The 27,047-nt window shown below is 41.9% G+C and overlaps 1 protein-coding gene across 2 annotated transcripts in view; it reads left to right on the plus strand.

Annotated features, from left to right (window-relative positions):
- Positions 1-2,307: 2,307 nt before the first annotated feature.
- SMAD4 (SMAD family member 4) overlaps positions 2,308-27,047 on the plus strand; it is a 57,031-nt gene continuing 32,291 nt past the window's right edge. Inside the window, exons 1-4 of one of the 2 annotated variants that reach the window (XM_062201682.1) lie at positions 2,308-2,385; positions 23,761-24,145; positions 24,916-25,090; positions 25,848-25,877. In XM_062201682.1, coding sequence (XP_062057666.1) covers positions 23,897-24,145; positions 24,916-25,090; positions 25,848-25,877 — 454 coding nt within the window. In that variant the 5' untranslated portion in view covers positions 2,308-2,385; positions 23,761-23,896. Of the gene's footprint in view, positions 2,386-23,760; positions 24,146-24,915; positions 25,091-25,847; positions 25,878-27,047 lie in introns of those variants that run through there. The other variant, XM_062201683.1, reaches the window with a different exon arrangement.

Genomic DNA, 27,047 nt, shown 5'->3' on the forward strand with positions numbered 1-27,047 from the left:
CAAGACAAGCTCCTTGGACAGACTAAGCGGCTTACTGCTGAAAACACAGTCATGACTGTGGGCAGTGGCAAAGGAAGCAGTGTCCCAGGGGAAAGTCAGATTTCCCATAAGCAAAAAGGCGACAAGAAGCTGAGGAGAAATTCAGAGGAGAGGCTGAGTTTATAGGGAATGGGATTTGCATAGCTAGGTAAATGGTGTGGTGGACAGACCCTGGTGTGAACCCGTGTGCTCTCCACCTCCTGGTCTTTACACCCTTGTGCAGTCCCTGCCCCTTGAGTGCAGGTGGGGCACAGCAAAGGCGACGGGATGTGAATGATTAGGTGCAGGTGGTTCTGTCACATAAGCTCGGGAACTAGTGTCTTGAGGAGGTTCTTCCCTTGGCCGGCTTTGAAGAAGCAAGATGCTATACGGTGAACTTCCTTAGAGAGAGGGCCCCTTGGCAAAGAGCCGAGGGGGCTTCAGCCAGCAGCGAGGGACTGAGGCCCTCCGTCCTGCGGCCTGCAAGGAACTGAATGCTGCCAACAGCGAGGTGGACTTGGAAGCAAATTCTTTTTCCCAGGAGTGCCTTACTTTGCAGAAGGCTAAGCTGAGCCTGGACTCCCGATCCATAGAAGCTGTGTGGTGCTTAACTTTCCAGACTTGTGGTAATACTGTTACACAGCTACAGATTAACTATACAGATGGAAGGTGCTTAGCCATAGTAACATTACTCAATTTTAGAAGCTCCTCCAGGTACATTAACTCAGAATCAGATATTGATCTATTAGCCAATCATTTTAATGATCTATTGGCCTGACAGGTCTTCAGTTTTGTTTGATGGCAAACAATTGGAATCCACCTGACTTGCGAAATAATGTCACACCCACCCGTTAAGGTCATCTACTTTCTCACCGCAGACTAATTTTTGAATTGGCCCTTTGAACTGTCCCGGAAGATTTTCACATTTTGGGCCACTGCACCGCAGCAGAGGGTGAGAATTTTGACTTCTTTTCTACAAGTCGGGTGGAGGCAAGTTTCAGGTGAGGCCGTGTCCTCAGCTGCCTCCTAAGGCGGAGCAATTTTTAGAAAACAGTACCTTTGGCAAGTCCGGAAATGAAACCCCTTAAAGCCAGCGTTGGAAGGGCCGAGGGGGAAGGAACAGCCCTGGAGAGAGGGCAGCCTGAGGGGTTTCTTGTGGAAGAAGTGGCGCAGGCAGCGCCTGCAGCGAGCGAGCTCGGAACGGGGCCGTGTGTGTGTGTGTGTGTGTGTGCGCGTGACCGGTGCTGCTCGCGGTTTCTCCCACTTTCTGGGTCACGTGACCTCAGAGACGCCTTGAGTCTGGGAAGGATTTCCTAGTTGGTGAGGAAAAAAAAAGTGTATGTCTTTTCTGGAACTCTTTAAGTTACAAAAGAAAAGCAGCTCTGTTGTCGACATAACGAAATGTAAAGTCCAAAGCGGGGTTCACGGTGAACAGGTGCGCGTGGGGCCGCAGACCGCGGGGACTCCCGGCCAGGCCCTCGATCGCGCGCGCCCTGACTGTCCGCTCTGCGAGCGCGGGGTCGGGGCCGCAGGAAGCGAAGGGAGAGGCGGTCACCGCCAGCTTCTGCCAAGGTAAGCCGCTGCAACCACCTTCTCCCCAGCGCCAGCGCCTGGCTGGGAAGGTCTCATGGCTGTGCCCACGCAGGTCCTCAAAGCCAAACAACAAAAATCCCACAAAAGCCTGGCTGCTCGCTGTTCATCAACTTACTGGACCCTTCGCGCCGAGCTCTCCCGCGCTGCCCGGGGGCCTTTCCGAAAGGGACACCAGTTTCTCCGGCGACCGCGCGCTGCCGTTCCCCACTGCGGCGGGGCAGCGCCCTGGACCGGCTCCCCGGCCCTGAGCCGGACCCGGAGCCGCCCGCCGCCCGGCGCTGCCCTGCGGGCGCCTGCGCAGAGCGACCCTCCCGGCACTCCGGGCGGGAGGCGGGGGCAGCGAGGAGAAAGGAAAGCTGCGGGGGGGAAAAAGGGCCAAACCCTGAAATTACCCGGATGTGGTCTCCGCGCGCGCATGCTCAGTGTCCTCTCGACAAGTTGGCAGCAACAACACGGCCCTGGTCGTCGTCGCCGCTGCGGTAACGGAGCGGCTCGGGTGGCGGAGCCCGCGTTCTCGCCCGCCCGCTCCCCACGGGAGGCTCTCCCGTCCTCTCCGCGGCTCCCCGGCCGCCCGCGGGGCGGGAGCGGGCGAGGGGAGCCGGGCGCCCCGCGAGAGAGGCCCCCCGCCGCGGGGCGGCCCGGCCCGCGCGGCCCTGAGGAGGGGCGGCCTGGCTGGGACGCCTCGCAGCCGGGGCTCAGCAGCGACCGGCCCGGCGCGCCCGCGGACGAGCCGCGGCGGCAGAGCGGACGCTGCTCGCCACCGCCCGAGCCCAGGTAACCGCGCCATGGCCCTCCCCTTCCCCAGGCCGGGCCCGCGCACCCCGCCCCGGGGCGGGCGCCCGGCGGCGAGCGCGCGGGAGGCCGGCGGGGCCGCCGGGGGCGCCGGGCGGGCGCCGGGCCGCGGAGCCCAGCGTCCCGCGGGCTGCGGGCTCGGTCCTGCGGCGGCGAACTCGGCTGGTAGTTTGTGGGCGAATCAAGTTAAACTCGCCGAGGGACTCCCGCGGCGGGCGGGCGGGCGGCCGCCCTTTGTTGTTCCCGAGTAGTTCGGCCGCGGCCCCCGGCGCAGCGCGGCGCCCTGGGTCTCAGTGAAAGTTGTCACGGCCTTGCCTGCGCGGCTGCGCTCAGGCAGATGTTTGATTTCTTTGTCCCGGTCCTGTCATCCCGGCTCGCGTTCCTGGCTCCGATTTGTTTACTTACTTTGCAGCCTGAGGGGCGGCGGCGGCGGCCGGCGGGGACCCCTCCTCCGCACCTAAGCCGACCTACCCCCGCCCCAGGACGGCGCGCCTCCTTGCGAAAGCCGCAGCTGACCTTATTGTCGGGGCTCCGGGTCCCGAGCGTGAAGTCGGTGCGGGCTGGAGGGCGGTGGCTCCATCCTATGGCCCCAGCTGCTGCGGTGATTTCTCGAGCTAGGTTTTCAGAAAGACACGGGGGTGCTTAGTGAGCTTGAAAGATTTCTTTGCGGTTACGGAAGCTTTATAAAAAGCCCAGTATGAAGATGGGTAGCTGTGTCCGCCCCCGAGCTCCCCCACCCCGAAAACCGTAGAAAACTTGTGTTTGTTTCTGAGACTAAACACAGTTATTTTGAAATTAGTTTGTTAATGCCTTAAGCTTTTGTAGCATAATTTAAGGTGGGATTGCCAATGATTTAGTAATAATAAGGGTGCATAACAAGAGAAGTGTGTGTGTGTGTGTGTGTGTGTGGGGGGGGGTCATTTTAAGTACCCTGAATGGCTGTTTGAGGCATGTAGTCTTAACTAATTTTTAGCAACTTTGGCCTTTGCTAGAATTAGCATCCTTTTAATCTGAGTAGCAGTTTGGCTGTCCGAGTGTGTAAGAGGTAGATTCAGTACTTCTTGCTGGCTGAAACCATTTAGAGGCTCAATAGGAAATACAGAAATGCATAATTTCATACGTTAGACCTGGAGCACTGCATTTTGGATAATTTTATTGTAGTTTCGTAAATTACCTCTGCCATGCCTTACCAAGACTTAATATATTTCAATTGAAACAGCAGTAGAAGTTATAAAGTGTAACTTTGTTTTTTTTTTCCTACTGAGGACTTACTGTCTCTATGACACAATTAGATGATCTATGATACAATTAGATGACATTCCAAATTGTAAATGATGGATATCATTTTAAAATATGATTTCTCATTAATTTTTTTCCATAAGGCTGTCATGATCTTGTCGTCTTAGTCGTCTTAAATGAGTTTGTTACAGAACAAATGTAATAGAGGCAGGCCAAGCATTTTGATGGTGAAGTCTTACCTTTAGGTGTCAAGGTGGTGACTAATTATGTAAGTGTAGGTTCTTGAAATTAAAACCAAAAGCCTTTCTTGAGAAAATTGATATAACGTTTTGTAAATCTAATAATAGAAGTGGTTTTTCTTTGCTTTCCAGGCTTTTGGGTGAATTTGCTTTAAAGAGGTATTGCATCTTAGTTAAAATTTTTTTTTGAAGTGGTGAGTGCCTATTTCTCTGTTTAGCTAAATAGCATCACTGAAAATCTTGAGCTTAGCAAAAAATACCCTGCAAATGTGTTTCAGACTTAATGAAAATTTGTGCTGAGAAAGTCATTTTGAAATATTTTGGAATGATCTTATATGGATTATTGACCTTTTTTGATAACTTTGATACTTAAAACAATTCTTTTTACATGAGGAAGCGGTAAATCTTGCAAATCTTTTAAAAGCTTCACTTTCCTAAGCTACATTTTAGTTTAGGTATTTCTGTGTGTGCATTTTTTTGCAGCATTCCTGTTCAGATTCCACCCTTCTTCTCCTTCCCCAGTTAAGGAGCAAGCATTCAAATAGTTATGTGCTGCCCAGTCCCACTCCAGGTCTACACTTGGAAGGTGTTTTTTCTATAGTTCCATGGTTAGACTCTGCTATTCTATGTGAGCTGTGAATTGCTGAGACTTGTACTGCGGTAGTTAACTCTACAGACTCTGCATTGTTCATTATATTTACAGTTAATCTTGTCTAAATTTTTGCCTGTTTGAAAAGAGCATACATTTTTTACTTTAGTTCTATTTTGTTCTTCCTTAACCATACTTTTTTTTTCTCCATTTCACTCAGTGATTTTAGAGTGAATGGTTCCTTTTTTTTCCCCCTACAGATTTATTTATTTGAAAGGCAGATTTACAAAGAAAGGGGGAGAGACAGAGAAAGAAATCTTCCATCCACTGGTTCATTCCCCAGATGGCTGTCATGATCAGCGTTGGGTCAGGTCCAAGCCAGGAAGGAGCCCATGTGGGTGACAGGGGTTCAAGTACTTTGGCCATCTGCTGCTGCTTTCCCAAGTGCGATAGCAGGGAGCTGACGAATAGCAGGGATCAGAAGAGGAGCAGCCAGGACTCGAACCAGCACTCCAATATGGGATGCTGGTGTTACAGGCAGCAGCTTTAACCCTCTGTGCCACTAAGCTGACTTCTAGTGAATGGTTCTATAAACATCTTATATTAGAGACTTCAGTGCTCACTGTACAGAGATTTGGATTTCTTTTTTCCCCCTAGAAGATTTGTAGTTTGGCAGAATTGTTTTGTTTGTTTTACTTAAAGCTGTGATGAATAATGATTCTGAGGTGACCCTTAATCACATAAAACTAACGTGATTAAAATATTTAATTGATTTCATTGTTTTCTGTACTAAATGAAAGTTAAAGACATTAGACCAGTGTAATAAAGCATAACACAATTTGTTAAATTACCAAATTTAAGACTTGTTTCCCAACAATTGATGAAGACTAAATTGTTTTAAAATGAGAAATTCAAACAGTTGAAAACTGTGTTTAGATATCTTTCATTTGAACTACTTTCAGTATGATACAGACATACAGATATACTTGGTGGTGAGTCAGATTTAGACTTCTTCTCATTCTAAAATGTCTAATTTTGGTAATGGGAAATTTGGCTAATTCCAGTTTCTCAGGAACAAGATATTATAGGTTGTGTCACCTTGGTAGTTACATGGTGTAGTTGACATCCAGGAAACTTTGAAACATGTGAGTAAAGACCAGGTAATGCTTATATGGGAATATTTCACAGTTTTGACGGCTTTGTAATTGAGTAGGGTTTATCATGATTGTTTTTGATTCTCAAGGTTTAGGGCAGTGATTTTCAACTTTGGGTGTACTGTGAGATCTCTTAAAGAGCTTTACAAAATGCTTTAGTCTGAATCCCACCCCCAGAAATTGTGATTCAGTGGGTCTAAAATGTCGCCAATTCAGAGCTCCACAGTGGTTGGGCCTTTAGGGATCTCTGATTTTCTTTCTTTTGAGTGGTTTCCCTTTTGTCAACTCTGTGTTCTTCAGTGGAGTGTCATGCTCCTCCTCAAGCACAGTGTGGTCATCTCTCATCTCACTCCGTAAGGGATTTTGAAGGTATCCCCAGATTTGTTTTGTTGTAAGCCTGTTTCTTTACCCCTCCCTCCCTCTCCTGTTCTCTCCTTTCTCCCTCTTATTTTCAGTTTATTTGAATGGTCTGGTAGCAAGTTTTAGAAAGCTGTATTTTCCATGATGAGAAGCTGGTGTATCACTATTTTAAGTGGGAAGTTGGCCTTTTAAAGTACTCTAAAATGCTTGCTCTTTTAGAAATGAACAATTTTTAAGTACCTAAATTAGCATCTAAACTCCTAATGGCAGTTGGTCTTAGGGGATTCATCTGCTTGGAAACCATAAAATTTGCTAGCCACCAATTAATTGGTCACTTCTTGAGAGGCAAGTTGTATTGATTTAGCTTGTGCTGTCTGGGCTTAACTTCATATGAGAAAGTTGTTCAACTAGCCCCACTAGTTAGCACTTTATCCTAGCAGCAGACCCAGGGCTCCATTAACATCAGCTAAAGTAGTTTCCAAATGCTGGTCTATAGAGTTGGTTGCTTTTCTGTCTCTGAAAGAGCAACTTTAAGAAATAAAATGTTTTTTGCCTCCTTGTCCCAGCACACACACACTGATTTAGAATAGTAACAGAGTGGAGGTGGCCTGGGAATCTATACAGTATTATCAGAAAAATATATCTGTACAGTCTTACCAAAAAACACTCCTGATTTTAAGGGCTTTGGTTATTTTAATATGCTTATCCTTATTGCTTTGTTTTCATATAGTACAGACTTTTTAACTTTTTCATCATCTGTACACTGGAGTTAATTTACTTAAAACCTATCAAACTGGGGCTGGCACTTTGGAATAGTGGGTAGTCACTGGCATCCCATATGGGCGCCAATTTGAGTTCCAGGTGTTCCACTTTCGATCCAACTCCCTGCTAATGTGCCTGGGAAAGTAGTGGAGATTGCAAAAGTGTTTGGGTCCCTGCACCCACGTGGGAGACCTGAAGGAAACTCTTAGCTCCTGGCTTCGGACTGGCCCAGCTGTGGCCACTGCAGCCATTTGAGGAGTGAACCAGCAGATGGAAGGTCTCTCTTTGTTTCTTTCTCTCTAACTCTGCCGTTCAAATAAATCTTAAGAAAAACCTATCAAACTACATCTTACATGTTTCATTGCAAATCTTATTTATGATTAAAAAATAGGAGTTCTGAATATTAGTTTTTATAGTAAGGTACGATTTCTGTATCTTAATATAGATGAATTCAGATCTTTTTCCAGTCAGCATGTATTCCAGATGTAAAACTGAATTAAGAATATTTAATCAGTGATATTCATTTGTGAATTCCAGGTCATTTGATATCTGTAGATGACCAGTCATAATATTGAAACATTTAGTGAAAGATTGAAAGTAGTACTAAATGACATAAGCTTAGCCAGGAATCATGGTACATCAGCATACTAGGTGCATCTAAAATTAATTGAAGGAAGAATTTTATGTGTATAGGTGTTGAAGTGGCTGGGCTGATTGTAAAGAAAAATAACTACCATGTAAATAGTTTTTTTAAAAAAAATAAGTTGTCTATATCATGGTATTATAATTTGTTTCAGTATTTTTTTTTGGTAGTTTGTGAACCTTATAGACTAGATCCATATTTTGTAAAATTGATAGTACCTCAGACTCCTCTAAGAGATGGGGCCCTGAGTATTTATTGATACCTGTTTAGTAGAGCTGGACTAGTCCATGAGTGTTTTGATAGCCCCCCTTGTGAGAATAAGCTAAATGACTTGACAGTCTCTTTGACTTAAAATTTTTTTTAAAGATTTATTTATTAATTTGAGAGGCAGAGTTAGAGACACACAGAGAGGTCTTCCATTCTCTGGTTCACTCCCCAGATGGCTGCAATGGCTGGAGCTGGGCCCATCTGAATTCAGGAGCCAGGAGCTTCTTCCGGGTCTCCCACACAGGGGCTGGGGCCCAAGGGCTTGGGCCATCTTCTACTGCTATCCCAGGCCATTAGCAGGGAGCTGCATCAGAAGTGGCACAGCTTGGACTTGAACAAGCATCGATATGGGATGCTGGCGCCACAGGCGGATGCCTAACTACTATGCCACAGCGCCGGTCCCCTGATTTTTTTTTTTAAGGTTTATTTATTTATTTGAAAGGCACAGTTACAGAACGAAGGAGAGACAGACACACACAGAGAGATACTCCATCTGCTGGTTCACTCCCCAAATGGGATGCTGGTGCTGCAGGCCATGGCCTAATCACTGCCACAGCGCCAGCCCCGACTTAAAAGTTTTATGGAATACATTTTCTTTCTTTTTTTATTTAGTAAATATAAATTTCCAAAGTACAGTTTATGGATTACAATGCCCCCCCCCCCCATAATTTCCCTCTCACTCGCACCCTTCCCATCTTCCCCTCCCTCTCGCATTAATGCATTTTCTAACTTAGTTTCCAAATCTTTTAAAACAATGGTTCTAGGGTGGGCAGTTGGTTAGTGGTTAAGACACCAGTGGTTCATTTCAGATTCCTGGATTTGATAGCTGTCGTTGGCTCCTGACTCCAGCTTTGTTTTTAAGAAAGGTTCTGACTCCAGTTCTTGATTTCTGCTTTCTGCAGACCCTGGGAGGCAGCTAATTGGGCACCCTCCATGTGGGAGACCTGGATTGAGTTCTCAGCTCTAGGCTTAAGTGAATGCAGGCATATGGGAATGAACCAGCTGACGGGAGTCCTGCTCCCATTTCCACCCCCTCCCCCACCACGTGCCTCCTCCCCCAATTTCTCTGTGTGTCTGCCTGTCAAATAAATAAATACAAGTCAAAACAAAAAGTGATCTCCAAAGTATGATCCACAGACTCCTGGGGATTCCCTGGACCCATTTATTTAAGGGATTCACAAAGTCAAATTAATTTTCAGAATAAAGCTAAGACATTATTTGCCTTTTCACTGTGTTGACATTTACACTGTTGGTAAAGGAGGAATAGTGGGTAAACTGGCACAAAGGCATGAATCAAGGCAATTGCACAACTGTGTATAAGTCCTTATCATGTTCTTTACATCCAAATACACGTTAAACATCTGAAAAAATTAACAGGTTCACTTGAGAGTGCCTTTGCAGAAGCAGTAAACGGTTTCAGTTTTTAAAATCTACCATGGAATGCATGCAGTCTTTTTTAATATTCAGTGTGATTAAATACGAAGTATGTATAAAGCATTCTGCACATTGAAATACAGTGTTTATTTCTAGGTGAAGCACTTGTGTGAGCTGCAAGCTAAACTGGCTGCTTTTTAAATGTAGAATACCATTTTTATTTTCACTTAACAGAATGATAAACTTTTTTTTTTTTTTTTAAGATTTTTATTTATTGGATCTTGCTGGAGAATGGGACTGGGAAGGAGAAAGAGGAGGGGTGAGAATGTGGGTGGGAGGGTGGATATTATAGGGAGAATCACTGTATTCCTAAAGTTGTACTTATGTAATGCATGAAGTTTGTATTTCTTAAATAAAAGGTTTCTTTGAGGGGAAAATTTTTTTTTTTTAGTTTATTTGAGAGGCAAAGAGAGGTCTCCCATCTGCTGGTTCACTCCCCAAATGACTGCAACAGCTGGAGCTGGGCTGATCTGAAGCCAGGAGCTTCTGGTCTCCCACATGGGTGCAGGAACCCAAACACTTGGGCCATCTTCCACTGCTTACCCAAGCTATAAACAGCTGGATCGGAAGAGGAGTGTCCGGGACTGGGACTGGTGCCCATATGGGATGCCTGCACCGCAGGTGGAAGCTTTAGCCTACTCCACCACAGCACTGGCCCTAGTTATTTTTTGACCATGAATATAGTGAGTTTTTTTGTCAATGATAAAATCTGACCTTTAAGTCAAAATTAGGTTTTTGGAAAGCTCTAATCTGTCATTATGAATGTCAGTTTCCTTATAAAGATTTTTCTGATGATACTGAGGAATGTGATTTAAAAAGATATATATTGTATAAGAAAATGTATCAAGGTTTGAAAAATTTATGTAACTCGTTGAACCAATGTTTTCTCAAATGACGAATTCATGATGTTATAAAATCATGTATAGGTGTGTGATCCATTCAGAGTACAATATAACAAGTCAAGAAATTAATTGCTGTGGGTTCAGATTTTTCACTGCAGTCACCTGTTGCTTGAAATTAAAGAATTATTCAAATTATTTAAAAATTATAAATAAGAATTGCTGTGTTGAATAAAAGGTGAATATCCACTTTTATCCAAAGGTTAATAAAATATGCCTTTTTTCCAGTAACATATCTTTTCTGCATATAGTTTAACCAGAACAGCACCATATCACAACAGATTGCAGAAGCAGTATTCACTGCTGTCTCCTATTAAGTTAGACATTAAAGAAATTTGAAAATATAGAAGACAGTGTCACTCTGATTACCGCCTTTTGGAAAATATTTTCTAAAGATATTAATATGTTATATTAAATGAATTAGAATAAGTTCTAGAATTTTATTAGTTTTGACTTGTAATATGATGAATATTAGTAGATACAACCCACTAAATGAAAACTATTTGGTTTCCTCAATAATTAAGGGTATAAGTAAAGGAATCCTGAGACTAGAGTCTTAAAAGCTGCTATTTTAGGCCGGCGCCGCGGCACACTAGGCTAATCCTCCGCCTTGCGGCGCCGGCACACCAGGTTCTAGTCCCGGTCGGGGCACCGATCCTTTCCCGGTTGCCCCTCTTCCAGGCCAGCTCTCTGCTGTGGCCAGGGAGTGCAGTGGAGGATGGCCCAAGTGCTTGGGCCCTGCACCCCATAGGAGACCAGGAGAAGTACCTGGCTCCTGCCATTGGATCAGCGCGGTGCGCCGGTCGCAGTGCGCCTACCGCGGTGGCCATTGGAGGGTGAACCAACGGCAAAAGGAAGACCTTTCTCTCTGTCTCTCTCACTGTCCACTCTGCCTGTCCAAAAAAAAAAAAAAGCTGCTATTTTAAAGTCACTAGTTCTCTGTATTATGTGGATTATTGGTTAGTTCTGTTGATTGGTTTGTATTATATCACTGCTATTTCTGAAAATGTTAGTAATGAATATTTTGTTTAGTTATTATATACTATGGAACATATAGTAAAAAGAGAAATCCATTGGCGTGGTATAGAGACAGAGCTAGCCTCAAACTGCTGGATCCAGGATCTCACCAGAATCCTGAAGACTCTTAACTCTTGGCTCTGTTTTTCCTTAGTTCACTAAAGTGGTGGAGTGGTGTCATTGTCCTGTCTTGGTCTCTTTCCCATCTCTGAAATGGTAGTGTGGCCAGTGGGTAACTGATTTGTCAGGGTGGGCATTGGCCTACCTGCCCAGATGGGGAGAGTCTTCTTGGAAAATCAGAATACCATTACAGAATGGGAAATATATGCTGGCAGACAAAAACAGATGTCAGCTGTAGTATTCTATTGATTATGCTTTTAACAACCTCTAATTTATTAACTCAAAGTTATTTTGGTGTTGACTTTTAAAATAAAATTAGTTACTTAAAAATTGTATTTTTTTCATTTTATTTGAAAGACATGGATAGATCTTCCATCTGCTGATTAACTCCCCAAATGCTTGCAACAGTCCAGACTGGGCCAGGCTGAATCCAGGAGGCTGGAACTTAATCCAGGACTTAAATAGGATTATTTAAAGTGAAACTGTTACACCAAGATGACTTTCAAATCTAAAACCCATGGATAAGCAAGAAGTATATCTCTCAGTTTATCCATCTCTTGTTGTTCATCTTCATCTCGGTCTTTTTTTTTTTAATATAGTTTTTTGTTTTGTTTTGTTTTTCTGTTTTTGTGGGTTTTTTGAGAGACAGAGAGCTCTCATTTGCTGTTTCATTCATTAAGTTTCTGCAATAGCCAGAGCTGGGTCAAGCCAAAACCTGGAGCTGGGAACTCAGCCCATATCTCCTATGTGTGTGACAGGGACCTAAGTACTTGAGCCACATCAGGAAACTGGAACTGGGAGTGGAGCTGAAACTTGGCACCTAGGCCCTCTGGTTTGGAATATGGGTGATTTTACCACTAGGCCAAATGTGTACTTTGAAGAATTTCTTGGTGATATTTTGCTAGGATAGTCATTTTGTCACCCCCTCCGCCGAAATTAAACTTAAGCACTTTCCTGAAATACTTATATACTAAATGTTTTATTGATCATTGATTGATAATGAAAATATACATATGAGGTTACTTCCAAAAGTTTGTGGGAAATGGAATTAAAAGATATATTTATTTTGGTGGAGAAATTGAAATTCATGCATAGCAGAAATCTTCAAAAAGTTCATGAATGGTCAGGTGTTTGGCCTGGCAGTTAAGTTGCCCACAACCCATACTGGAGTGCCTGGGTTTGATATCTAGCTCTGACCCTGATTCCACCCTCCTGATAGTGCTGGCACTGGTAGATAATGGTGGTAGCTCAAATGACCTCATGGAGACCGAGATTGAGTTCCAGCTCCTGGCTGTTTTGGGCATTTAGGGAGTGAACCAGCAGATAGTTTTCTCTATTTCTCTTGCAAATAAGAAATTTAAAAAATTAATGAAAATGTGTATTATGAAATAAACTACTTAGATTTCAAAAAATTTTTGCACCAAAATAAACTTTTAAAGTTTATTTTTATTTATTTGTAAGGCAGAGCAGCACACCCACACACACACAAAGGGAGTGAGGAGAAAGATATTCCATCTTCTGACTCACGTCCCCAATGCCTTCAGCAGCTAGGGCTGGGCCAGGCCAGATCCAAGAGCTTAGAACTTCATCTTGGTCTCCCAATTTTTGTGTCAGGGACCCATGAACTTGAACCATCATCTGCTGCTTACCAGGGTGTGCATTAACAGGAAGCTGGATCATAATTGGAGGTGGGACTTGATCCTGGGCACTCTGATATGGGATGAGGGCATCCCAAGTAGTGACTTAACCTGCTGTGCCACAACGGCCACCCCAAACTTACCTTTTAATTCCATTTATGAATTTTTTAAATTACATGTATACTCGTTAATTGAAAAGTAAGCACATCTGAGAAAAAAAAAAAAAAAACACCAGCATTCATGAATTGAAATATATGAATTGACATTAAGACCCTTGGGCTAATAACTTAGCCTGTTTAATTTTATTTATTTATTTATTTTTAATTTTCATCTTATTTGAAAGAGAAAAACACAGAAAGTGCTTCCGTCTCTGGTTTACCTTATAAATGCCTATACCACCCAGATGGTCCAGGTCAAAGTCAGTTGGAACTCAGTTCTGGTCTCCTATATAAGTGGCAGGGACCCAGGTATTTGAGTCATCATCTGTTTCCTCTAGGTTAAGAATTAGTAGGAAGCTGGATCCAAAGTAGAGGATCTGGGACGTCAGCCAGGCATTCCAGTATGTGATGTGAGCTTAGATGTTACTGACTTTTAAATAGGCCAAACTTCACTGCTAAGCTCTACTAACTGCATATATAAAATTGAATTTATTAATACTTTTAAAATCTTTTATTCAGCATTCAGTTAACCTAGCTAGGAAATGGGTCATCCTTTGATTGTCCCCCTTTTTCACCTTCCTGTTCAGTTGGTTAAAGAGTTCAGTGTTTCCTGCCTGGAAATACCTCATTGATTTCCCACCTTCATTTCTACTGCCATATTCCTAATCTAGGCCCTTTGCATGTTTCTGATCATTGTTTCATAACTGGTTTTCTTTTTTTTTTTTAAGATTTATTTATTTATTTGAAAGAGTTACACAGAAACAGGAGAGGCAGAGAGAGAGAGAGAAGTCTTCAATCCAATGGTTTACTCCCCAATTGGCTGCAACGGCAGGAGCTGCGCTGATCTGAAGCCAGGATCCAGGAGCTTCTTCTGGGTCTCCCATGCGGGTGCAGGGGCCCAAGCACTTGGGCCATCTTCCACTGCTTTCCCAGGCCATAGTAGAGAGCTGGATCAGAAGTGGAACAGCCAGGTCTTAAACCAGCACCCATGTGGGATGCTGGCACTGCAGGCAGCGGCTTTACCCACCTCGCCATGACGCTGCCTGTCATAACTGGTTTTCTGTTTCCTTTCCCAAGCTATTCTCCATGCTCTCACTGAAGTTCTTTCTGTAATACAAACATAATGCTGTTATTGCTCCTCTCTTTCCTTCCATGAACCTACTCTAGACAAAACATTTGTATGCTTATCACTCTGCGTTTTCCTGTGATTTTCCATCAGCTTGGCAAATTTGTATCCACATGTGGTAGTCATTAGTACTGTTCTACCAGTGTTCTCATGGTTCTCCTCTGGCATATTTAAGTGATGCACTTCTCCTCCCCATCTTCTGCCCTTTTGAGGTAGGCATGGCCCAGGGTTTCTCATTTGTGGCATAATTGACATTTTGGGGTTATGTGGGTGGACTTCCTTTTGCATAGCAGGACATTTAACAGCCATTCTGGCCTTCACCTTTTAGATGTCTGTGTCCCGATTCCTCCTTCCAGTTATAACCATCACGAATTTCTTCAGACATTGCCAGAATGTCCCACAAGGGACAAAAATTATTTCTGGTTGGGAACTGTTGGCATGTTTCTATGACTTTGGCCAACCAAATGTGAATGAAATGACAGCATTTAAAAGATGGTGCATGAATTGTCCTATCCTTTCCTCTGCCATTTGAAAGAACACATGTATAAGATGGAGCCATTGCCAAACTGCTCCTTGAAAGATGACAGTGTGTAGTGCTCTGAGTTGATTTGAGCTGAACATGTAGCTTACGCAGAAAATAAGACTTTGGCTGTCAGTGTGGTATAACCTACCGTATCTTGACAGATGAATCATGCTAAGGCTTCACTTATGTAGTCCTTCCATTCTTCTGCACTTAAATTCCCACATCATTTTAATGCCTACCTCTTTTAGTGTTTATTACTTGTGCAATAATATCTAGATTAGTATTTATTACTGTAACTCTTTAAGGGGTGTTATGGAAACTTGTGGGAGATTGGTCGGTGGGGCCTGGTGATAACATTCTTTGAGAGATAGTGAAGATTATCTTCTGCCATAGAATATTTTCAAACACCCAAGAAATTCATGTAGGAGGAAAACATAATTTGGAGACTAATTCCATTTTTTAACTTTTATTTAATATAAATTTCCAAGTACAGCTTTTGGATTACAATGGCTCCCCCCCCCCCCATAACTTCCCTCCTACCCGCAACCCTCCCCTCTCCCGCTCCCTCTCCCCTTCCATTCACATCAAGATTCATTTTCAATTATCTTTATATACAGAAGATCAATTTAGTATATATTAAGTAAAGATTTCAACAGTTTGCACCCACACAGAAACACAGTGTAAAGCACTGTTTGAATACTAGTTATAACATTAATTTACATTGTACAACACATTAAGGACAGAGATCCTACGTGAGGAGTAAGTGCACAGTGACTCCTGTTGTTGACTTAACAGTTGACACTCTTGTTTATGGCGTCAGTAATCACCCTAGGCTCTTGTCATGGGTTGCCAAGGCTATGGAAGCCTTTTGAGTTTGCCGACTCCAATCTTATTTAGACAAGGTCATAGTCAAAGTGGAAGTTCTCTCCTCCCTTCAGAGAAAGGTACCTCCTCTTTTGATGGCCCATTCTTTCCACTGGGATCTCACTCGCAGAGATCTTTTATTTAGGGTTTTTTTTGTTTTGTTTTGTTTTTTTTTTGCCAGAGTGTCTTGGCTTTCCATTCCTGAAATACTCTCATGGGCTTTTCAGTGGATTCGAATGCCTTAAGGGCTGATTCTGAGGCCAGAGTGCTGTTTAAGACATCTGCCATTCTATGAGTCTGCTGTGTATCCCGCTTCCCAAGTTGGATCGTTCTCTCCTTTTTAATTCTTTCAGTTAGTAGACTAATTCCATTTTAATATATACTCCAGTTTTCTAGGAATTAAGTTTCTTCAATCTGATTTCTTATTGAAGTTGTTTTGTTTGTTTATCAGAAGTTCACCATTAGGGAAAATTCATGTCACCAGCTGCAGTGCCGTGGTGCTATTTTAGTTGCCAATGTAGTGCACCTATCTGGAAAGTCAGAATTTGTGGCTGTTTATGATTCTGTGCATTAATGCAGGCATCTAGCCTCTTTATTTTGCATTCTAAGTTAGTATGCTTGAGCATTTATATATTAAAATGTACATTTTAATATAAATATTTTCCCCTTTATATTACAGTTGAGGCATTGCCAAATTTTAAAAAATATCAGTAGGTTAGAATTTTGTTTCAGCATGGCTGGAGGTGATATAAATTATCTGTTATAAAAATGAGATGTTCTGATCAAGTTGGAAACCCCCTCCCCCTTTTTTTAAAGGTTTATCTGAAAGAGTTGCACCGAGAGAGAAGGAAAGGCAGAGAGAGAGAGAGATAGATTTTCAATCTGCTGGTTCACTCCCCAGTGGGCTGCAATGACCAGAGCTGTGCCAATCTGAAGCCAGGCGCCAGGAGCTTCTTCTGGGTCTCCTATGTGGGTGCAGGGGCCCAAGCACTTGGGCCATCTTATGCTGCTTTCCCAGGCCATAACAGAGAGCTGGATTGGAAGTGGAGCAGCCGGGACTCAACTGGCACTCATATGGGATGCTGGCACTGCAGACAGCGGCTCTTCCTGCTATGCCACAGCGCTGACCCCACCCCTTTCTGATTATGTACTACTTTTTAGTGCTTTGCACATGATAGATATTGTGTTTATTGAGTTGGTCAATTTATGATTCCCAGATTGCTTTCATATATACTGTTATATTTGATTACCAGAGTAAGTCTGTAAAGTTGGTATAGCAAATATTGTTCCCATTTACATATGAAAATTGAAAGAAATGTTAATATGACCAGTCATACTGCTAGAGCTTTGATTAGATCATATGATTTTGTTAATGCCAGTATTGTGCCTGTGTCTACTATATTAGGACTTCATCTGTATATCCCTGTGGTGATTTTTTTTTTTTTTATACAAGGAAATTCTACTTATGTTTCAGGCACTTGTGGCCAGAGGAATACAACAAAGTCAAAAGAAATATAAGAAAGCTTATTTAACAAAGCAAGGTCATAGGGCAGGCATTTGGCCCAGTGGTTAAGCTGCTGCTTGGGGTACTTACATCCTGTAAGTGGAGTCCTGGCTCTGCTCCTGATTCTGGCTTTCTGCTAAAGTTTATCCTAGGAGCCACAGGTGATGGTTCAAGTAGGTGGATCCCTGCTATCCATGTGAGAGACCTTTATTGAGTTCCTCACTCTCTAGGCTTCAGCATGGCGCAGTTCTTGCTGTTGTGGGCATTTAGGGAGAGGATCAGCACATGGGAGGTCTCTGCCTCTCAAATAAATAAATCCATAAATTAATGAAAGCAAGGTCATTTTATTAGTGTTCAAAGAAACTTGAAATTAAGACAACATGTGAAATACCATTAGGTACCCTAAAAGAATAAATTTTACAAATGGTGACATGTGATAGTGAGTTTGTGGTTACATAAACACTTTATTATTATTTTTTAAGGATTTACTTTAATTCTTTGAAAAAAACAGTTGGTGGTGGTCGGAGGGAGAGGTGGAGAAAGAGATGTTTTCCATCCCCTGGTTCACTTTCCAAATGGCCATAATGGCCAGGGCTGGGCCAGGAGCCTCCTCCTGGTATCCTGAGTGAGTGCACTTGGGCCATCTGCTGCTGCTCCCAGGCATGTTAGCAGGGAACTGGATTGGAAGTGTTGGCCAGCGCCGTGGCTTAACAGGCTAATCCTCTGCCTTGCGGCGCCGGCACACCAGGTTCTAGTCCCGGTTGGGGCGCCGGATTCTATCCCAGTTGCCCCTCTTCCAAGCCAGCTCTCTGCTATGGCCCGGGAGTACAGAGGAGGATGGCCCAAGTGCTTGGGCCCTGCACCCGCATGGGAGACCGGGAGAAGCACCTGGCTCCTGGCTTCGGATCAGTGCAATGCGCCGGCTGCAGCGGCCATTGGAGGGTGAACCAACGGCAAAAGGAAGACCTTTCTCTCTGTCTCTCTCTCTCTCTCACTATCCACTCTGCCTGTCAAAAAAAAAAAAAAAAAAAAGGAAGTGGAGTAGCCAGGACTTGAACAGGCATCCATATGGGATGCTGGCCCTGCAGGCAGAGGCTTAACCTGCTGCACCACCATGCTGACCCCACTCAAACACTTCAAAATGATGATGTAATGGTGAGATTGTGGTTAAAATAATCACATTCAAATACTTTAATTATAAATTGGTACAAATCTTTTTGGAACATAGTAGTGGAAAATGAGTTCAACCAAAGTATTTGTATGCTTTGGAATTTATTGTAAGAAAATTCTACAGAATAGAAAACTATAGTTAATGCACAGACACTTGCCTGGCCTATGTGAGGAACTGTGCATGGTGTTAGAAACTTCTAAGGTGAAAATGTGGCTGTTTTCTACAACTTACACATTTGTGTCAACAATGTGAGACAAATACATAATCAAATAACTATAATGTTTTAAACTGTAATAGGAATATGTTTCAAAATTTAGGGAGGGAGTTAAGTAGCACTCAAGGGAACCTACAATAGATATACCTGTGAAGCAATTCTTTGGGATTAAGAGGAGAGGAGACAGTGTTTGGGAAAAACTGTCTGATAAATTAAGCTGTACTTTTGAAGGTAGGCTAGAACTTTACTCAGTGGATAAATTTGTCTTGATGTTTAACATGAACTAACATCTGAGAGCACATATGAAAAGGGACTTTTTGGACAACATGAAACACTTACCTGTCCTAGGAACTGGACATATAATAGTGAATAAGACAGGTATAGTTGCTATGTCTTAGAGCTTTCAATGTAGAAATTTAAATTGTGAAGCTTGGCCCTCACTGATTCCATACTGGTGGTTCTCTTCAGTGGTATTTGAGTTAAGGTTGTAGGGTCTTTTTTGGCATATGCAGTGATTTCTCGCATTCTCTCTTCCTTCTTTTTTCCATGAAAAAGTCACAACTACTTAAAAATGGGATTTCATATGCTGATGGACGTGTTTTACTTTCTCTGAAGATCTGGCAGCAGTGGGCTGGCATTCTCAATTGCCGCTTCTGGAAGTATGTAGTAGCTGCCCACTTTGGATGGACAGGCACTTGTATTCTTTAGTAATTTTCTTTTGTTTTTAAGAGAGAGACAGAGACAGAGACAGAGACAGAGACAGAGAGAGAGAGAGAGAGAGAGAGATCTTCCATCCATTGGTTCATTCTCCAAATGGCTGCAATAGCCAGAGCTGAGCCGATCTGAAGCCAGGAGCCAGGAACTTCTTCCAGATCTCTCACATGGGTGCATGTTGGGGTGGGTACAAGTTCATGCAGGTGCAATTCAGAATCATGTTCCTACGTATGGTAATAAGGGTTAAGCTCCTTCTGGGGTAGAGATCGTAATATTAAAATGAAATGAAGGGGGGCTGGTACTGTGGCACAGTGGGTTAAAGCCCTGGCCTGCAATGCTGGCATCACACATGGGCTCTGGTTCAGGTCCCGGCTGCTCCATTTCCAATCTCTCTGCTATGGCCTGGGAAAGCAGTAGAAGATGGCCCAAGTCCTTGGGCTCCTGCACCTGTGTGGTAGACTCGGAAGAAGCTCCTGGCTCCTGGCTTCAGATCAGCTCAGCTCTGGCTGTTGTGACCATTTGGAGAGTGAACCAATGGATGGAAGAACTCTCTCTCTGGCTCTATCTCTCTCTGTAACTCTGTATTTCAAATAAATAAAAACTAAAAAAAAAATTAAAAACGAAATGAAGGATGACCTTTGGATACTTTCTGACCCCTCTGCACAGGTGTTGCCCTGGCTTCAGGGTCTGGACCCATTCAGGGTAGCTGATGATTGCATCTCTCCTGGAATGTGACAGAAACCTAAAGAACAACTTTGAAGAATATCTGGTGCTTTGGAAGCATTATGCTCTTGAAGTAGAAATTAGTCCCAATAAAGACTTTTGAACTGCTCCAGGCATTAGCTAGTTACATAACTTTATTTACCCAATTAGTATGAAAAATGAGATTTAAAAAAAAATATTTATCTATTTGAAAAAGTTATAGAGAAAGGGAGAGACAGAGGTCTTCCGCCTGCTGGTTCATTCCCTACATTGCTACAATGGTAGGGGCTGGGCAAAGCCAAAACAAAAAACCTGGAACTCCATATGGGTCTACTATGTGGGTGGCAGGGGCTCAAGTATTTGGGCTATCTTCTGATTTTTCCCAGGCACATTAGCAGGTAGCTGCATTGGAAGTAAAGCAGCCAGGACTCAAAACTGGCCCTCATATGGGATGCTGGTATCATAGGTGGCAGCTGCTCTGCCACAATGCTGGCCCCCCAAAATTATGATTCTAATCCAGGTCTCTGATTCCAAAACTCCCCATGCAAGTAATCTTTAGTTGTCAACATATACTTATAAGTATTCAAAGAGGTGAAAAACTACTTCTCTGCTTGAGGCTTATAATGAGTTGAAGAGACAAGTTTATATGTAAAAGGAGTAACAATAGAGAGAAGCAAGGGTTAAATACCAGGTTATTAATATAAACACCAAGGAGGTTCAAAACTACAGCAGTGGCATGGGGAATAGAAAGGAGGGGGCACAAAAAATGATTAAGGTGAAGACTCTGTGAGGAAATGTGGGAGTAGTGAAAGGGGAGGTCAGAGATGGTTTGCCATACTTTCCAAGACTGGGTCATTGGATGAAATTGATGCTTTAACAAATTGGGATCCTCTGAAGAGGAACAGATTTTTATAGAAGAATGTTGGGTGAATTTTATTCATTTGGGGAGGGGGTTAAGATTCAAATAAATAGCAAAATAAAATAAAAGTGCAGTCTGGAATATCATTGAACAAATAAATAATCCATCATGCAAAGGGTAGGCTTCAGCCCTGCTTTACCTTGTTTATTCTTGAGCTGATGGCCTTTTTCCTGTTCCATGTGTGATCTTGAAGTCAAATAAGCTCTTTATGGTTTTAAGTGTTGAATGGGTTCTTGATTAGTATCCATTTCCTATATTTTAATTTCTTTTTATTAAATATTTTATTTATTTATTTGAAAGAGTTCCAGAGAGGCAGAGGCAGAGGCAGAGAGAGGTTGGTCTCCATCTGCTAGTTCACTCCCCAAATGGCTGCAATGGCCAGTGCTTGAACCAGTCTGAAGCCAGGTGCCTGGAGCTTCTTGGTATCCCATGTAGGTGCCGGGGCCCAAGGAATTGGGCCATCTTCTGCTTTCCTAGGCACATTAGCAGGGAGCTGGATTGGAAGTGGAGCAGCTGGGACTAGAACCGGTGTCCATATGGAGTGCTGGCATGGCAGGTGGCTGCTTTACCCACTACGCTACAGTGCTGGCCCCTCAATTCCTTTTTAAAATAATTGACCCTATTGCCTTTTTTTTTTTTTTTTTTTTTTTTTTTTTTTTTTTTTTAATTATTTATCTGAAAGGCAGAGCTGCAGAGAGGCAGAGGCAGAGATGGAGGCCTTCCATCCACTGGTTTACTCCCCAACAGCTGCAGTGGCTGGAGCTGGGCCGATCTGAAGCCAGGAGCCAGAAACTTCTTCTGGCTCTCCCACACAGGTGTGGGGCCCCAAGCACCTGGGCTGCCCTCAGCTGCTTTTCCAGGCCATACCAGAGAGCTGGATCGAAAGTGGGGCAGCCGGGACTTGACCTGGCACCTGTATGGAATGCCAGCACTGCAGGCGGAAGCCCTGCCTTCTACACCACAGCACTGGCTCCTTACCCTATTGCTTTTACAGGTAAAATCTTTTGAGGAATTTAGTGGTCTGTCTTTAGAAATATAACCTTGTTGGGTTGGGCTTTGGCTCAGCAATTACTTATCAGAGTGCCTGGTTCAAGTGTAATCCAGCTTCCTGCTAATGTGCACCTTAGGAGGCAGCAAATAGTGCTTCAAGTAGTTGGTTCCCAGCCACCCGAATGGGAAACCTGAATTGAGTTTCATATTCCTGGTTTCATTTGCTGTTGTGGGCATTTGGAGAATGAATTAGTGGGTGTAATGTCTCTGTGTCTGCCTCTTTCCCCCACCTTCCAAATAAAATGAAAACATTAAAATAATTATATAAAACAACTTTGTTTATGTATAATTCACATACAATTTTTTTAAAGTGTGTAATTCAATGGATTTTTAGTGTAGATGTAGAATTATTTATTAGTGCTATAATTGTAGAACATTTCATCCCTTCCTGTCCTAACCCCCACAAAGAACCCATTCTAATTAGCAGTCACTCCTCACTTAACTTCCCCCAATCCCTGGCAGCCATTGCTTTCCTTTCTATTTCTATGGGTTTGCCTATTTTGGGATTTCATATAAATTGAGGTTATTCAATATGTGACCTTTTTCGATTAGCTTCTTTTATTTAACTAAGTTTTTTAGGTTCATCCCTAAAAACTGTAGCATCCCAGTAACTGTTGAAACATGTATAAGCACTTTGGTCTTTTTATGACTCAATAATATTCCATTGTATAGATATACCCATTTATACATTTGTCAGTTGATGGAATTTGAGTTGTATCTACTTTTGGCTATTAAGAACAGTGCTGCTGTGAACATTCACATACAGCTTTTTGTGTGTACACAGGTTTTATTTCTTTGGGGAGAATTGTTAAAAACATGGACATGCTAAATCACATGGTAACTCAGTTTTCATTTTGTGGTCCTACCAGGAGTTTGTGAGGGTTCCTTTTTCTCATCATATTTCCTAAATTCTAATATTTGTCTTTTTGATTTATTCATCCCAGTAAGTATCAAATGGTACCTCATTGTGGTTGTGATTTATTTGCATTTCGCTAATGATTGATGTTGTTGAGCATTTTTTTTTTTTTAAGATTTATTTATTTATTTGAAAGGCAGAGTTAGAGAGAGACAGAAACAAAAAGATACCTTCCATCACACTGGTTCTCTACTCAAATGACCACAACAGCTGGGGCTGGGCCAGGCTGAAGCCAGCAGCCTAGAACTCTGTCTTGGTCTCCCACATGGGTGGCAGGGTCCCGAATACTTGGCTACTTGCCTTCCCAGGTACATTAGCAAGGAGTTGGATCAGAAGCGGAGCAGCCAGGACTTGAACTGGTTATCATATGGGATGCTGGCATTATAGGCAGTGGTTTAACCAGCTACATCGCAGTGCCTGAACGTCTTTTATGGGCTCGTTGGCTATTTTCTTTGGGGAAATGTCCTTTAGAATCCTTTTGTCCATTTCAAAATTGGGTTGCAGATGTGTGCTGCATAATGATGTTTTGCCACATTGGACCACATATACAATGGTGGTGCCATGCGATTGTATCACCGAGGGACATTGTAGTTCTCTTGTTTTCCATAAGTATGCCTGTGATGTTCACGCATAGACGAAATTGCCTAATCACTCATTCTCAGAACATACTCCCATCGTTACAGGATGCACAACTGTGTTTGTCTTTTTATTGTTGCCGTGGTCTCTTTTAACAATGATGATGATGTTAGCTGCTAAACAGCATTTATACTAGATGATGCTGAATTTTTCATAATACGTATTTGTGGTAGATTTTTAGGTTTAACTATAATTGGTAATCAATAATATTTTAAAATGCTGGTTCATATAAGTAACCCTTTTACAAAATCTGAAGATTTTGCTTTAAGGTGACTGGTGCACTGAACAGGACTTAATTGAGAATGCCTTTATAATAATGAAAAGGCCTAACTTTAGTATTTTTATAATGTCAAGAATGGCAACATTTTAAGTCACTTTAGGAAGGTCAAATTTAAGTATGTGTATCAGATCCTTGACTTAACCAAACAAATCTATCTTTTCCCTCAGCTGAATTTACTTTGTGAAATATGTTCTCAGCTTTGTCTCTCTCTCTCTTTTAGGTTATTTTGAACACCACATGTCTAACAACTTTCCTTGCAACGTTATCCAAAACGTATGTTTTTCACTGCCTCCAGAAAATCAAAATCGCTCTGGAAATTGGAGACATATTTGATTTAAAAGAAAAAACTTGAACAAATGGACAATATGTCTATTACGAATACTCCAACAAGTAATGATGCCTGTCTAAGCATTGTACATAGTTTGATGTGCCATAGACAAGGTGGAGAGAGTGAAACATTTGCAAAAAGAGCAATTGAAAGTTTGGTAAAGAAGCTGAAGGAGAAAAAAGATGAATTAGATTCTTTAATAACAGCTATAACTACAAATGGAGCTCATCCTAGTAAATGTGTTACCATACAGAGAACGTTGGATGGACGACTGCAGGTTAGTCTCATACTAAACTTTTTCTTTGTCTTCTGTGATGACAGATTAAAAAAAAATTCTGAATTATTTTTCTTTAGTTACTATAGGATAATTTAATGCATGCTCCATCTCTTCAGATACTGTGTATCCTGTACCAAATGCATTATGGGAATGTATGGAAGAACATATAAAAGATAAATTTTAAAGTTTTTTAATGTTCTGACTCAGAAAAAGTTCAATGAAGAGAATTTGGAAAATAAAAATAAAAAGCAGAAGAAAACCCACACTCTTGAGAGAACTACCTTTAGCACTTTGGTATTCATCCTTGTAGCCTTTTTTTCTTTTCTGATACTGTATCCATGTTTAGAAACAAAATTATCCTTAATCCTTTTATAATTTTGAAATCTGATATCATACATTTCACTGATATCAATTGTTGCACTTGTCAGTTTTTACGCAGAAGTAACCCTTTTACAATCCTCTGATTAAAGGAACTTAGAGAAATTTTGTTATATTTAAAAATTTTATTTCTAGATTTTAGGTGTAGGTTTTACAACAAATTCATACTTTTTTACATTTTTAAGACCTGAGCTCAGACCTTTAAATTATAACTAAGTTCAGATTCTAGCTCTCATGTGAGACATAGCCATGTTAGTTATTTTGAGCTTTAGTTTTCTCAAAGTAAATTCAGGCTTTATAAGATTGTGAGGATTAAATGAGAACATATATAATGTGCCTTGCATAATATCTGACATATAACTGATGTTCAGCAAATGATATATTTTTCCTAGGTGGCTGGTCGGAAGGGATTTCCTCATGTGATATATGCCCGTCTCTGGAGATGGCCTGATCTTCACAAAAATGAACTAAAACATGTTAAATATTGTCAGTATGCATTTGACTTAAAATGTGACAGTGTCTGTGTGAATCCATATCACTATGAACGAGTTGTCTCACCTGGAATTGGTAAGTGGACTTTGCTTTTCTCCTTAGAAACATAAAAGGGAAAGATTCCAGTACTGGTTTAATTTTTCTAAGTTAAATTATAAATGTTGAAATCGTAAAGGACTTCAATAAGGTTAAAGAGTCAGACATTTTTTATGAAATACAAGTATTTAAATTTGAACTGGGGACCAAACTTATATTTTGACTTCTAAAACTAACTGTATATAGTTGATATTTTGACCTTTAAGAGCATTGTTTTTGGGGCCAGTGTTGTGGTGCAGAAGGTTAAGTTGTTGCTTGTAATGCAAGCATCTCATATCAGAGTGCCAATTTGAGTCCTGGCTGCTCCACTTGCAATCCAACTTCCTACTAATGTGCCAGGGATGGCAGCAAAAAGTGGCCCAAGTACTTAGGCTCCTCAGCCATGTGGAAAACCTGGATAAATTTCCAGGCTCCTGGCTTTGCCTGGAGCGAGCCAGCTGATGGAAGATCTGTGTCTTGCCTTGTTTCTCCCTTTCTCTCAATCACTCTGCCTTTCAAATAAATAAATCTTTTTAAAAGACAATATTGGTTTTGAAAAATAGAATGGAAAGTATTGTAGATCTGATTAGTTTATTGCTAGACAGCATGTATGCTGCTCTTCCTGAATTGAAATAATTTATAAAGTTTTGTAATCTCTAGTTTGAAATTGCATCCTGTAATTTAAAATGTAATAGAGAATATTTTTATGGTAATGATTAATGTTTCCTTTTTTCTTCCCCCCCTCTAAAAAATTAAGATCTCTCAGGATTAACGCTGCAGAGTAATGGTAGGTAATCTGTTTCTTGTAACTTTCTGTTTTCTTCCCTCTGTTTTTTTGTTGACCTAAAATTAGTTTGTATAGGTGCCAGTAACATTAACAGGAAAAAATCTTACTGTTTTGGAAATGTAGATTTTTTTAGGGGCCGTTCATCTGCATTTAAAACTAGATTTAGGCCGGCGCCGTGGCTCACTAGGCTAATCCTCCGCCTTGCGGCGCCGGCACACCAGGTTCTAGTCCCAGTTGGGGCGCCGGATCCTGTCCCGGTTGCCCCTCTTCCAGGCCAGCTCTCTGCTGTGGCCAGGGAGTGCAGTGGAGGATGGCCCAAATGCTTGGGCCCTGCACCCCATGGGAGACCAGGAGAAGCACCTGGCTCTTGCCATCGGATCAGCGCGGTGGTTCACCCATTGGAGGGTGAACCAATGGCAAAAGGCAGACCTTTCTCTCTGTCTCTCTCACTATCCACTCTTCCTGTCAAAAAAAACAAACAAACAAACAAACAAACTAGATTTAAATCGGCTGTTGGCTCTTTGGATAAGAACTGTCATTTGTTAAATAAAGTACTCAAAAACGTGTAGAGTGTACCAAAAACATGAATATAAAGGAAAAATATTTTTTAAATTGATAAAAACTGGTTATTTTGGAAAAAAAAATCCACAGACCCCGTTTAAATGGATCTAACCTCCAGTGGTGTTTGATAATTTGGAATCATGTATAATATACCCTTTAAAGTTGTCTTTCATTTTATCCCAACTTATTTTTATGAATGATAATGTTGAAATTTATTTAAAATTACACATTTTAGTACTTTTTCAGTCTTGTTACCTTTATGTAAATGAAACAAGGCCACTTTACAGCATATGCCAATCAGCTGATAGAATCCCTTTTAAAAAAGAAAAAGTGTTTTGAGGTGAGAAATGAAACAGATAGAGGTGTGTGGTTTTTGTTTTCTAGTGTAATATTTGAAAATGGAGTTCTATTAAATCTTTAGGTCTGTTTCTTGGAACTTGTTAACAGATTGAAATTTCTGTAGGAACTAATTTGCAGAGAAACTCTGATAAAGAACCATTATTATAGAAAGATGTGCTGTTGTTTGATTTTTCTGGAGGAAAATCAGTATTGTGGCATCTTTTTGTTGCAGAATCTTAGGAGTGGATCAGAAATATCGTGTGACCTTAA

Source organism: Lepus europaeus, chromosome 9, assembly GCF_033115175.1.
Source record: "Lepus europaeus isolate LE1 chromosome 9, mLepTim1.pri, whole genome shotgun sequence".
In the NCBI taxonomy this organism is placed as follows: domain Eukaryota; kingdom Metazoa; phylum Chordata; class Mammalia; order Lagomorpha; family Leporidae; genus Lepus; species Lepus europaeus.